At 46.1% G+C, this 12,815-nt stretch overlaps 1 protein-coding gene across 2 annotated transcripts in view; it reads left to right on the forward strand.

Moving 5' to 3' along the window:
- The first annotated feature begins 727 nt into the window (after nt 1-727).
- ADAMTS20 (ADAM metallopeptidase with thrombospondin type 1 motif 20) overlaps nt 728-12,815 on the forward strand; it is a 289,696-nt gene continuing 277,608 nt past the window's right edge. For both annotated transcript variants that reach the window (XM_040410795.1, XM_040410806.1), the window contains exon 1: nt 728-981. In XM_040410795.1, the coding sequence (XP_040266729.1) occupies nt 891-981 (91 nt within the window). In that variant the 5' untranslated portion in view covers nt 728-890. The remainder of the gene's footprint in view (nt 982-12,815) is intronic.

Below are 12,815 nucleotides of genomic sequence, written 5' to 3' on the forward strand. Positions count from 1 at the left end.
AAACATCTTTTATCACGGGGAAAAGCCAGGTGCCCCTTTTTGTGGGGAATTGTAGTATTACAGGGCACCTCCTAAAAAGAAAAGGCAACTATGGACTACATGTTTAGTAGGGTCTGCCAAGGTGCCACTCTCTGGCTATAGAGCAGGGCTCCTCTATACTTCTTTATGCCACCCATAAAGCGGCCATGCCTGCTGTATAGGGTGCAGTCCTGACATGTCACCGTTGTGCCACCCATAGGGCACAGTATAAAGCGGCCATGCCTGCTGTATAGGGTGCAGTCCTGACATGTCACCGTGTAGAGGCAGAGATAGGCTCCCTTCCAGCCTCAGCAGGGCTCCTCTATACTTCTTTACGCTACCCATAGGGCACAGTATAAAGCGGCCATGCCCGCTGTATAGGGTGCAGTCCTGACATGTCACCGTTGTGCCACCCACAGGGCACGGTATAAAGCGGCCATGCCCGCTGTATAGGGTGCAGTCCTGACATGTCACCGTTGTGCCACCCATAGGGCACGGTATAAAGCGGCCATGCCCGCTGTATAGGGTGTCACCGTGTAGAGGCACAGATAGGCTCCCTTCCAGCCTCGGCTTGTGTCAGGGGCCGGCCAGAAGGCGGGCTCTGCTCTTTGATGTCGGGTCCTGGGATGGTCAGAGAAGACGGAGGAGTAGAGTTGCTGGCACGGAGCCGCTGGTTCACACACATGTCCTCAGTCCCAGCTGTGGTAGCTGAAGACACCACAAGGAGCGGACAAGGACGAAGCGATGGGAGGGTGGCGGCAGCTCTGGTGACACTTCTGTGAGGGGCAAAGAGTCACTTGTGAGGGGAAGCCGGAGGGCGCAGGCTGGGGGAGAGCGACCGAGGGAGGCGAGCAGAGGACCTCCGCGGGAACATGCCGGGCGCACGCTGGCTGGCCGGGCTCATCTGTCACCTCTGGGTTCTGCACATACGCTCCTTGGAGAACCGGCTTCACCCCAAGCAAGGTAATGTAGCATGCAGGGGACCCCAGTGCAATGAGTGGGGGGCACTGCCGACTATGTCCTTGGGTGTATATAGAGGGGAGAACATGGGCATGGCAGTGCACGAGGCATAGGACTTCAGAAATAGACTTGTCCCACATGTCAGCCTGGTGCTGGATGCTGTCCCTTGCCCATATTGGAAGTGGTGGGTGTGTAGTACACTAAGCATGGCAGAGCACTGGCAGACTGAAAGGGTGAAAAGAAATGCCAGTGTTTGCTAGCTAGGTGGTCTTACCTGATTCCCCAAACCTGACCAGTGGCAGTGGTCTGGCTAGATTCATTCATAAATGAGGCGCGTGGGACCGCTGCCATTTACCCTTATGCCCTTTGGATTCTCTGTGTGTCTTGAGGTCAAGTCCCTTCTAGGGAAATAATGAGCGGTGGCTTTTAGGGTGTCAGATTGTTTAGCGCTGTGGAAATGTCAGTCTTCCTCCAAATGTCACTGATCATGATTGGAAATGATATGTGAGTCCAGTTTTTCGTGTGCCCCATTATCGGCCATTCATTTGTGTGCGATTGCCCAGTTTCATACATTGATCTGTCATGTTGGACATGTTCTGGCTTTTGTCTTCTGCTGTCATCTGTCTATGGCCAGCTCTAGCCTATGAATGTGTCCTTCACACCTTGCATCCCATTTATATTATATAACCTTGTCCAATCCATGTCTCTTTACATTGTGTACGTTTTAGGCTATGTACATAGGCGGCAGATTTCATTCAGAACATACATAAATTTCATGTGCAGTGGATAAAATGTGTAATAAATATATAACATGTATAGCCATAACCTTAAAGGGTTTGTCCCACAATCTACAGTCGTGGCCAAAAGTTTTGAGAATTACATAAATATTAAAAGTTGAAAAAGTTGCTGCTTAAGTTTTTATAATAGCAATTTGCATATACTCCAGAATGTTATGAAGAGTGATCAGATGAATTGCATAGTCCTTCTTTGCCATGAAAATTAACTTAATCCCCAAAAAAACTTTCCGCTGCATTTCATTGCTGTCATTAAAGGACCTGCTGAGATCATTTCAGTAATCGTCTTGTTAACTCAGGTGAGAATGTTGACGAGCACAAGGCTGGAGATCATTATGTCAGGCTGATTGGGTTAAAATGGCAGACTTGACATGTTAAAAGGAGGGTGATGCTTGAAATCATTGTTCTTCCATTGTTAACCATGGTGACCTGCAAAGAAACGCGTGCAGCCATCATTGCGTTGCATAAAAATGGCTTCACAGGCAAGGATATTGTGGCTACTAAGATTGCACCTCAATCAACAATTTATAGGATCATCAAGAACTTCAAGGAAAGAGGTTCAATTCTTGTTAAGAAGGCTTCAGGGCTTCCAAGAAAGTCCAGCAAGCGCCAGGATTGTCTCCTAAAGAGGATTCAGCTGCGGGATCGGAGTGCCACCGGTGCAGAGCTTGCTCAGGAATGGCAGCAGGCAGGTGTGAGCGCATCTGCACGCACAGTGAGGCGAAGACTTTTGTAAGATGGCCTGGTGTCAAGAAGGGCAGCAAAGAAGCCACTTCTCTCCAAAAAAAACATCAGGGACAGATTGATCTTCTGCAGAAAGTATGGTGAATGGACTGCTGAGGACTGGGGCAAAGTCATATTCTCCGATGAAGCCTCTTTCCGATTGTTTGGGGCATCTGGAAAAAGGCTTGTCCGGAGAAGAAAAGGTGAGCGCTACCATCAGTCCTGTGTCATGCCAACAGTAAAGCATCCTGAGACCATTCATGTGTGGGGTTGCTTCTCATCCAAGGGAGTGGGCTCACTCACAATTTTGCCCAAAAACACATCCATGGATAAAGAATAGTACCAAAATACCCTCCAACAGCAACTTCTTCCAACAACAGTTTGGTGAAGAACAATGCATTTTCCAGCACGATGGAGCACCGTGCCATAAGGCAAAAGTGATAACTAAGTGGCTCGGGGACCAAAACGTTGACATTTTGGGTCCATGGCCTGGAAACTCCCCAGATCTTAATCCCATTGAGAACTTGTGGTCAATCCTCAAGAGGCGGGTGGACAAACAAAAACCCACTAATTCTGACAAACTTCAAGAAATGATTATGAAAGAATGCGTTGCTATCAGTCAGGAATTGGCCCAGAAGTTGATTGAGAGCATGCCCAGTCGAATTGCAGAGGTCCTGAAAAAGAAGGGCCAACACTGCAAATACTGACTCTTTACATAAATGTCATGTAATTGTCGATAAAAGCCTTTGAAACGTATGAAGTGCGTGTAATTATATTTCACTACATCACAGAAACAACTGAAACAAAGCAGCAAACTTTGTGAAAACAAATATTTGTGTCATTCTCAAAACTTTTGGCCACGACTGTACATTCATCCACAGTATAGTTGATGAATGTCTCGAGTGCTTGGGCACCACCTTTAGGACCTCCACCGATTGCTAGAATGGGGGTTCCATGTTCCTGTTGTACTACAGCAGTGAGGATAGCTTTCATTAAAGTAGCTGTTGAACATGCCCTTCTGCTCCACAATTGACTCAATTGAAATAGGCTGTTCAGACTTTTTTTCTAGTCCCAGTGTTGGGGCCCCAATTGGTTAAACATCAGTTGTTTCAAGTGAATAAAACAAAGGCTGCAATACTCAGAGCGGCTACTATGAAAATTGCTGCGGGACATTTATCAAGACTGGCGTTACCTATACCTGTGCGCCGGATTTATTACAAGGCAGGTGCCACTTAATAAATCAGTTGCATCTTTGGCAGTCTATGTGCCAGAAACTGAACTCCTGGCTGGCGTAGACTTCGGCTATAAGTTACACCAATATCCAGTAAATTCGGCGGGCCATGTGAAGCCCAGCCCTTTCAGCTGTGCCCCAAATTAAGGTGCAGATATGGCGCTCCATAATTTTCCACTTTTTTAGGCCACAATACTGGGAAAACACTTTTAATAAATGCACCTCACTGTGTTCTGAGCACAAACCTCATACAGAATTATATAAAGTGCTCACATGAGCTTTGCTGCCCCCTCAGATCAGTGGATGTGCCAAGAGGCATACCCCCACTGATCTGCTATTGATTCCCTGTCCTGAGGATAGGCTGAAAAAGTTTTAGAAAGCAGAATGCGCTTTTTAAAAGGGCTGTACCATCTCATATATTGGGGGTATTGCTAGGACATACACCCATTGTCTGATAGGTGGTGGGACCCCCACCTATTTATAAAATGGAGCCCGCAAAGAGAAGGAGAGCGGACTACACATGTGCAGCTGCCCTCTATTCATTTCTATGGGACTGCCGAATATAACTGAGCGCTGGCTAGGGTATTACCATCAGCCCCATGGAAGTGAATGGAGGGGGGACTTCAGAAAATAGCTGAGCATGCCACTCGGTTACTTTCGATACTCACATAGAAATGAATGGAGGGTGACCGGGCATGCGAGTCCCAGGTGCATCTTCCCACCCAGAGGTGGGACTACCTTAAAGGGGTTGTCTGGGTTCAGAGCTGAACCCGGACATACCTCCATTTTCACCCCGGCAGCCCACCTGACTTGAGCATCAGAGCAGTTCATGCTCCGATGCTCTCCTTTGCCCTGCGCTAAATTGCGCAGGGCAAAGGCATTTTCAGGAGTTCCGATGACGAATCAGGCTCTCCATGGGGCTGCCAGGAAGCCCGGTGATGTCACCGGCACTGATGGGCGGGCTGTAGCGCTGCCCTAGCCAGTAAAACGGCTAGGGTAGCACTAAAGCACGCCCATCAGAGCCGGTGATGTCACCGAACACACTACCGAGCGGAAGCTTCCGCACCGGCAGTGTGTTGTTGTAAACAAAAGATCCCGTGCCCTGCGTGATCCAGCACAGGGCAAGGGAGCGCATCGGAGCATGAGATGCTCCGATGCTAGCCTCAGGGGGGTTGTCTGGGTGAAAATATGGGTATGTCCGGGTTCAGCCCTGAACCCAGACAACCCCTTTAAGTGTTTGGCAGAATGTACTTAACAACACCGGTTTTTTATCATTGCATTTTACTCATTTTGGACTAAAAATCTATATATTTTTTTTCAATTGGTCATTATTAAAAGTTTTGAACTGTTTTTCCTATACAACTTTGTTTCAGTGCATCTACAGACAATTGCTCTCAGCCTCACACTGAATCTATGAGGGAGCTGATCTGACAGCTCAATGTGTAGCCCTTATCTCTGAGCTTCTGACAGCTCCTAAGCACTTATTTAATCCATATTGTTTATCTAGGTGTCAGGATTTAAGACTTAAGGGATACAGATCGAGCTGTCAGAGCAGCTTAAATTGAGTAAAATGCAATGATAAAAAATGCCATAGCTTTTAAAGGGGTTCTGTAGTTTGTTTTAACTGATGATCTATCCTCTGGATGGATCATCAGCATCTGATCGGCGAGGGTCCCACACCTGCCGATCAGCTGTTTGCCGCTGGCCCAGTGACGTCACGACTAGTATCAATTGGCCTGGACGGGGCTAAGCTCTGTTCATTTGAATGGAGCTTAGCCGTGCCCAGGCCAGTTGATACTAGTCGTGACGTCACTCGGCCAGCGGTAAACAGTGAGAAGGCCGCGGTGCTGCTGGAGAGCCGCTGCCTTCTCAAAGTACTGATCGGCGGGGGTCGCAGGTGTCGGACCCCCGCTGATCAGATGCTGAGGATCTATCCAGAGGATAGATCATCACTTAAAACAAGCTGCAGAACCCCTTTAAGTCTCTTGTCAAGATGGATGTGCGTGAATGGTTATACATAATGGAACGGGAAACATTTTCACTTATGTATTTCCTTCACCTTTCAAAGAGCTTATATATTTTTAGGACATACGGCATTCTCTTCCGTTTCCCTATACCTATAGAGTTTCCCTGATTGTGAATAAAATGCCAGAACTATAAAGGAAATAGGGTGGATGTAAATGTAGGTAGGTAAGAGTGGAAAAGCAGGCTAGCAACCTGTGTGGACACTAACAGCTGCCAGCATCTGGTATCCATTTATAACCGAGGCTGAATAGAATATTAAAGACTTCACACAGCAGGACCTCCATTTATTTCAGACAGAAATGCTCCTTAAGATATTATTATGCTCTTCCATTAAGTTATTGTTATTATGCTATGTAAAATTTAGAGATCATAAACTTAGATATGGCAGTATGTATAATCGACTTGGCACATCTTTTACTCCTGTTTTTTTATGCCAACTCCATTATTTTTTGCCAAAAAATGTGGTGCACGCGGTTAATAAATCCAATGTATTTTAAGAATTTACAAAGTCATATTGCCTTTTCTAGAACATTAAAGGGAATCTGTCACCATGATTTTGTACTATTATTTACAATAATGAGCCGTACTGCATGCAAAGCAGTCCTGACAATGCATTTCAATGCAGCTCTGTGCTCTAACAGCAGGGGGATGAGTGACAGTAGGAAAATAAAAAATAGTGATCTGGACTCAATATCTGTAGTACTACTCATGTATTCCTGTAGATAATGGTCCTAAATTAGGGTGACAGATTCCCTTTAAGGGCATGTTCACACGAGGTGTAAGCATTGCCTGTTTGCTGTCACTGATTTGCACTACTATGCTATAGTAGGATCAAAGGCAGTCTGAAACGCATTAGCAGTGTGATTTATTTTACTTTTTTTTACATAATAAAATAATATATTCCTCTTAATCTGTGTGCTGCCTTGCACTTCCATGCATCCAGAGTACAGTGACAGGGGAGCTGGACCGCTTTCTTTACATATCAGCTAGAAGACAATGGCCCAAATCTATTAGTCGTTTTATCCTAGCTTTTAGCATACCAAAAGTCACAATTTGAGTAAAACATTTTCAGTTTTTGTTCTGCACTTGCACTTGCCAAAAGTTGGAAAACTGTAACTGGTTGTGATGTACAAATTTTAGATTTATTATAACTAAAGCCAGAAAACAGGACAAATAGATTTGCGTATATTTCATTATTAGGGCAGTTGAAAATGCAACAAAAGTATTAAGAGATTTTATAAAATTTGGTGCAAATAACTCCAACAACCTTTGTTTTTTCTTTGTTTTCAGGTTATTAATTTTTTATGTCACCCCCAGGGCATTTTAGTAATGAGAGCTGTCTGTCAGATCACTTATTGAAATGCTGTATTATGACCTCCACTGGATGTGTAATCTGGGCTTAGTGTCTGTTGCTGTCACCTTTGCTGATACCCTAGCTGAACAGCGGAAAACACTGACCTGACCAAAGCATTTGCTTAAATATATTTTCCAGGACGTCCTCCATGACAGCACCACATGAAGTATAATAATCACAGGTCGGCACTGCTGTATATGGTCACGGTGCACGAGTCTATGGGATGGCGTCCCAATGTAGAATCAATGAAAAAGACCGGCACTCGCTGTTGATAATTCTTTCTTTGTATTTATTCAGTCACATGTACAGGCAATAAGTGACGCGTGCGGCAGCACCGAAACGCACGCGTCACTTATTGCCTGTACATGTGACTGAATAAATACAAAGAAAGAATTATCAACAGCGAGTGCCGGTCTTTTTCATTGATTGAGCACCACATGAAGGATGTCTCCCCAACCACTGCTAGTTTAAACGCTCCCCCCCACCCACCAGTGTTTTTTCCTGTCCCAGCAGCGGACGGGTACAGAGAGTATCTCTGAAAATGAGTAATGTGGCTGGGGTTGGATCGGGGGGTGCAGGCCTCTCCTTCCACTCCCTGGAATGGCCACAGCTAAAACCTTCAAAGGGGGAGGGGGGGGTCCTTTTCCCCAGACCCTCCAGTTACCTGTTGGCCAGGGGCTGAAGAAAGGGCCGGATCCTATCAAAATTCACAGCAGTCGGTGAAGCTGGTTGCCACATCCCTGTAGGGCTTTGGGTACCGGTTTCCACCTCCATGGATTCTTCGGCTGCTCTGGGTCCTGCATTCTGCAGACGGTTTGGGGCGAGAAGCATGCGTGCGTGGTTCTGACGTCACTTCCATAGCATGCAGTGAGGAGTCTTGGAAGTAGAGAGGAGGAGCAACATGGCAACATGAGGGGTAAGTGAACCGGGGGTATTTAAACAGGGCTACATACACCAGGCAGTGTTCCTCTACCATGGATGCCCCTAACTCTGGTCGCAGAGAGCAGTCCTCAGAGCCTCTTTTTCAATGACATGTAAGTAAATGACATGCTTACATACTTAAGGGCATATCCGTCATATCTTCCTGGGGGGAGAAAGAAAACACCCATAAAGTGGAACCCAAAAAGAAGCCTGACAGATGTGCTACATGCAATAAGAAGCTACAAGATTCATATACAAAACAATTGTGCATTGAATGTATCAAAGACATATTGAAGGAAGAGGACTAGAAGGGCCCTCTGGCTCAAAAATTGGTCAGGGGACATCCCATCAAAAAAATTATGTGCAATTCCCTTTTGAGAAGCCTATGTTTTTGGTCCAGTCCTGGACAAGATACTTGAGAAGGCTTTGGATAAAAAGAAAGGCTTCAGGGAGGAAAGTCCCAGGAAAACTCAGTTTTTTCACAGGAGATACCAAGGAAAAAACCAAATGTCTAAAGTCAAAGGGAATTCTGGAAGATGGTCATACCCTAAAGGAGGGAAAGGATTCCTGCTTAACCCCAGTAGTACCCAAACTAAACTATGACGCCAGGCCTGAAAGAGGAAGGCTGAGGTTCTTCCTTCCATCTTGGTACCAGATAACAAAATCAGTGGGTCCTTCAGAGCATACAGGAAGGTTGCAGAATAGAATTTCTGTCGATACCTCAAGAGAAATATACATTGACGAACCTTGAGGGCATAATTCATCAAAACTAACTACGTAGTAAAGTTAAAAAAAATTGAAGCAATAATCCTAGTACCATGGGACCAAGAAGGCAGAGGATATTATTCAAAGCTTTTTGTAATAAATAAAAAAAACTGGATGGAACATTCAGATCTATAATAAACCTAAAACTGTTGAACAAGTGGATAAAGTACTGTTGTTTCAAGATGGAATCCATCAAGTCCATGATGCCTAATTTCTCCAGGGGCAGTAATCTGTACCCTAGACCTAAAGGACGCTTATTACCATGTGCCAATCTACCTAGATTATCAAAAAAATCTATCAAAGACAGACTGTTATCTCCCTCCTGCCAGATCTAGGGTGGATACTAAATGTGGCAAAATCAGACCTAATAACCGATACCAAGAGGATATTTTTAAGGACCTTATTGGATTTCACAGCTCAAAGATCCATCCTACCACAAAACAGACAGGAAAACCTGTGGGAAAAGATTTGTGCCTTTCAGAGAAAATCAGTATGCACAATAATGGAAGCAATGAGTATTTTAGGTTTAATGACAGCCTGTATCGTGACAGTCCCCTGGAGTCAATTCCATTCAAGGCCTTTACAGAAAACGATCCTCTCAATATGGAACAGTGACTATCAGTCCTTGAATCACAAAATCCAGATCCAGGAGGAAGCTATACTGTCTCTGGGATGGTGGAAAAGATCAGAGAACATCATGAAAGGACTCCATTGGAACCTAAATCCCTGCATCATTATAACTACAGATGCCAGCCAGGGGGGCTGGGGAGCCAGGATAGCAGACCAATCTTTTCAGCGATGTTGGAATCAGGAGACAAAAATAAGATCCTCGAATTATGGGGAAATCTGAGCAGTATGGTAGACCCTAAAGGGGGGAGGGATCTCTTTAGGGGACAACATTTAAGAGTCCTATCAGACAACATGACAACTGTTGCTTTTCTTAAACACCAAGGGGGGACGAGGTACCCTCTACTTCAACATCTCTCCCAACAAATTTTTACTTGGGCAGAAGAGGAAGTCCTGTCGATATCGGCAGTTCATCTCAAGTGGTCGGAAAACCAAGCCACAAACTTCTTAAGGAGACATCGTTTAGACCCAAGCGAATGGTCTCCGAACAAACAGGTCTTTCAGGAATTAACAGATAAATGAGGGTATGCCCAAATAGACATATTCGCTACAAGGACGAACACTCAAATAATTTTTTTTTCTCTCTAAATCGCAACGATCATCCATGTGCAATGGATGCCCTGTCCCAAGCTTGGGAAATGGAGCTGGCATAGGCCTTTCCACCATTCATTTTAATTCCAGTGTTCCTCAGGAAGATCCAGTTGGCATCAACAAGAGTAATTTTCATAGCCCCATTCTGGCCAAAACAAGCCTGGTTTCCAACTCTGAAATCCATGTATTTGGAACAGCCTGTAACTTTACCTCAGAGGCCAGATCTCTTGACTCAAGGCCCCATCTGGAATCCAGATATCAACAAGCTGAAGTTGACAGCGTGGATCCTGAAAGGGACTTGTTAAGGGTACTTTCACACTTGCGGCAGAGAGATCCGGCAAGCAGTTCCGTCGCCGGAAAACTGCCTGCCGGATCAGGCAAAGCGTATGCCAACTGATGGCATTAGTAAGACTGATCAGGATCCTTATCAGTCTTAAAAATGCCTGATCAGTCGAAAAAATGCATTGAAATGCCGGATCCGTCTTTCCGGTGTCATCCGGCAAAACGGATCCGGCATTTATTTTTTTCACCTTTTTTTCAGTCTGCACATGCGCAGACCGGAAGGACGGATCCGGCATTCCGGTATTCTGAATGCTGGATCCGGCACTAATACATTCCTATGGGAAGAAATGCCGGATCCGGCATTTAGGCAAGTCTTCAGTTTTTTTTGCCGGAGATAAAACCGTAGCATGCTGCGGTTTTATCTTTTGCCTGATCAGTCAAAACGACTGAACTGAAGACATCCTGATGCATCCTGAACGGATTACTCTGCATTCAGAATGCATGGGGATAAAACTGATCAGTTATTTTCCGGTATAGAGCCCCTGTGACGGATCTCTATGCCGGAAAAGAAAAACACTAATATGAAAGTAGCCTTAGGGCTCTTTCACACTTGCGTTATTGTCTTCCGGCATAGAGTTCCGTCGTCGGGACTCTATGCCGGAAGAATACTGATCAGGATTATCCTAATGCATTCTGAATGGAGAGTAATCCGTTCAGGATGCATCAGGATGTCTTCAGTTCCGGTACGGAACGTTTTTTGGCCGGAGAAAATACCGCAGCATGCTGCGCTTTTTGCTCCGGCCAAAAATCCTGAAGACTTGCCGCAACGCCGGATCCGGGATCAATGCCCATTGAAAGGCATTGATCCGGATCCGGCCTTAAGCTAAACGTCGTTTCGGCGCATTGCCGGACCCGACGTTTAGCTTTTTCTGAATAGTTACCATGGCTACCGGGACGCTAAAGTCCTGACAGCCATGGTAAGTGTAGCGGGGAGCGGGAGAGCAGCATACTTACCGTCCGTGCGGCTCCCCGGGCGCTCCAGAGTGACGTCAGGGCGCCCCAAGCGCATGGATCACGTGATCACATGGATCACGTCATCCATGCGCATGGGGCGCTCTGACGTCATTCTGGAGCGCCCGGGGAGCCGCACGGACTGTAAGTATACCGCTCCCCCGCTCCCCGCTCCTACTATGGCAACCAGGACTTTAATAGCGTCCTGGGTGCCATAGTAACACTGAAAGCATTTGGAAGACGGTTCCGTCTTCAAATGCTTTCAGTACACTTGCGTTGTTACGGATCCGGCAGGCACCTCCGGCAACGGAAGTGCATGCCGGATCCCAACAACGCAAGTGTGAAAGAGGCCTTAGACTACAAGGTCAATCAGACAAGGTAATATCAAGTAGGGGTGGGCGATATAGACGATATAGGCGATATGCGATATAAATTTGTGCCACGATATGGATTTTGAGCATATCGCCTATATCGCCGGACCGCGATATGATCCTGAGCCGGCACAGTGGACTCGTGGAGAAGGAGAGAGTCCCTCCCTCCCCACTGTGCGCGGCTGCCGCTGACCACCAATGACAAGAGGAGGAGGGGAGGGACTGACTGTAAATCATTGAGTTTTCACGATCTCTGTGAGCGCTTGAAAACTCAAATCCGATGGTATATTCTAACCCCCAGGCGTTCCCATGGTGACAGGGACGCTTGCCTGGGGGTTAGAACATACAGGGCCACGCCGCTGACAGTAGAACATTTAAAAACTAATCAGTAACTTTATTAATTGGTGATCTCTTTACTGTATACCTTACTAGGTCTTAGCTCCGGTAACTAGTGATGTCCGGTTCATGAACGAATCGTTCATTTGAATCGATTCAGTTCAGTGAACCGGAGGAGTCGATTCACTTGAATGATCCGATCTGTTTGAATCGGCTCTCAGTCCCAGCACACAGACACTGCAGACAGAGACGCTCAGCTCACCTCACCTCACGCTGGCAGCAGGAGCCTGAGGGAGGGACTGGGGAGGAGTCAGTAATATGATCTTAGAGTGGAAGAGCTGCTTCTGCCAGCCCCACCCCTCCCCGCCCACCAACCAATCACCGACCAGAGCTGAGGGGGCGAGGCCAGCACAGCACAGTAGCAGCTCTGACTCCAGTCCTCGGAGTAGTGCAGGGTCAGGGAGTCTAAATGAATCGAATGAGTCACAAGAATCTAAAGATCCGACTCAGTCAGTGACTCATTCGATTCATTGAGTTAGAAGAGCCGCGAGTCAGACTGTAGAACAGGTTACATTACACTGAGGCTGTCAGCTCTCGGGGCAGCAGTGATAAGGAGCAGAGAGATAAGAGAAGGGACAGATGACACAGAGTTTAGATTACAGGATGAATTAAATTAACCCTTTAGAATCAAATTGGCTTCTCAGGAGATATATATGTTAAAGGCATATATAGGCAGTACTACTGAATGAGATGCCTTTAACATGTATATCTCCTGAGAAGCCAATTTGATTTGTGGGATCTGTGGA

Source organism: Bufo bufo, chromosome 1, assembly GCF_905171765.1.
Source record: "Bufo bufo chromosome 1, aBufBuf1.1, whole genome shotgun sequence".
NCBI classification, from domain to species: domain Eukaryota; kingdom Metazoa; phylum Chordata; class Amphibia; order Anura; family Bufonidae; genus Bufo; species Bufo bufo.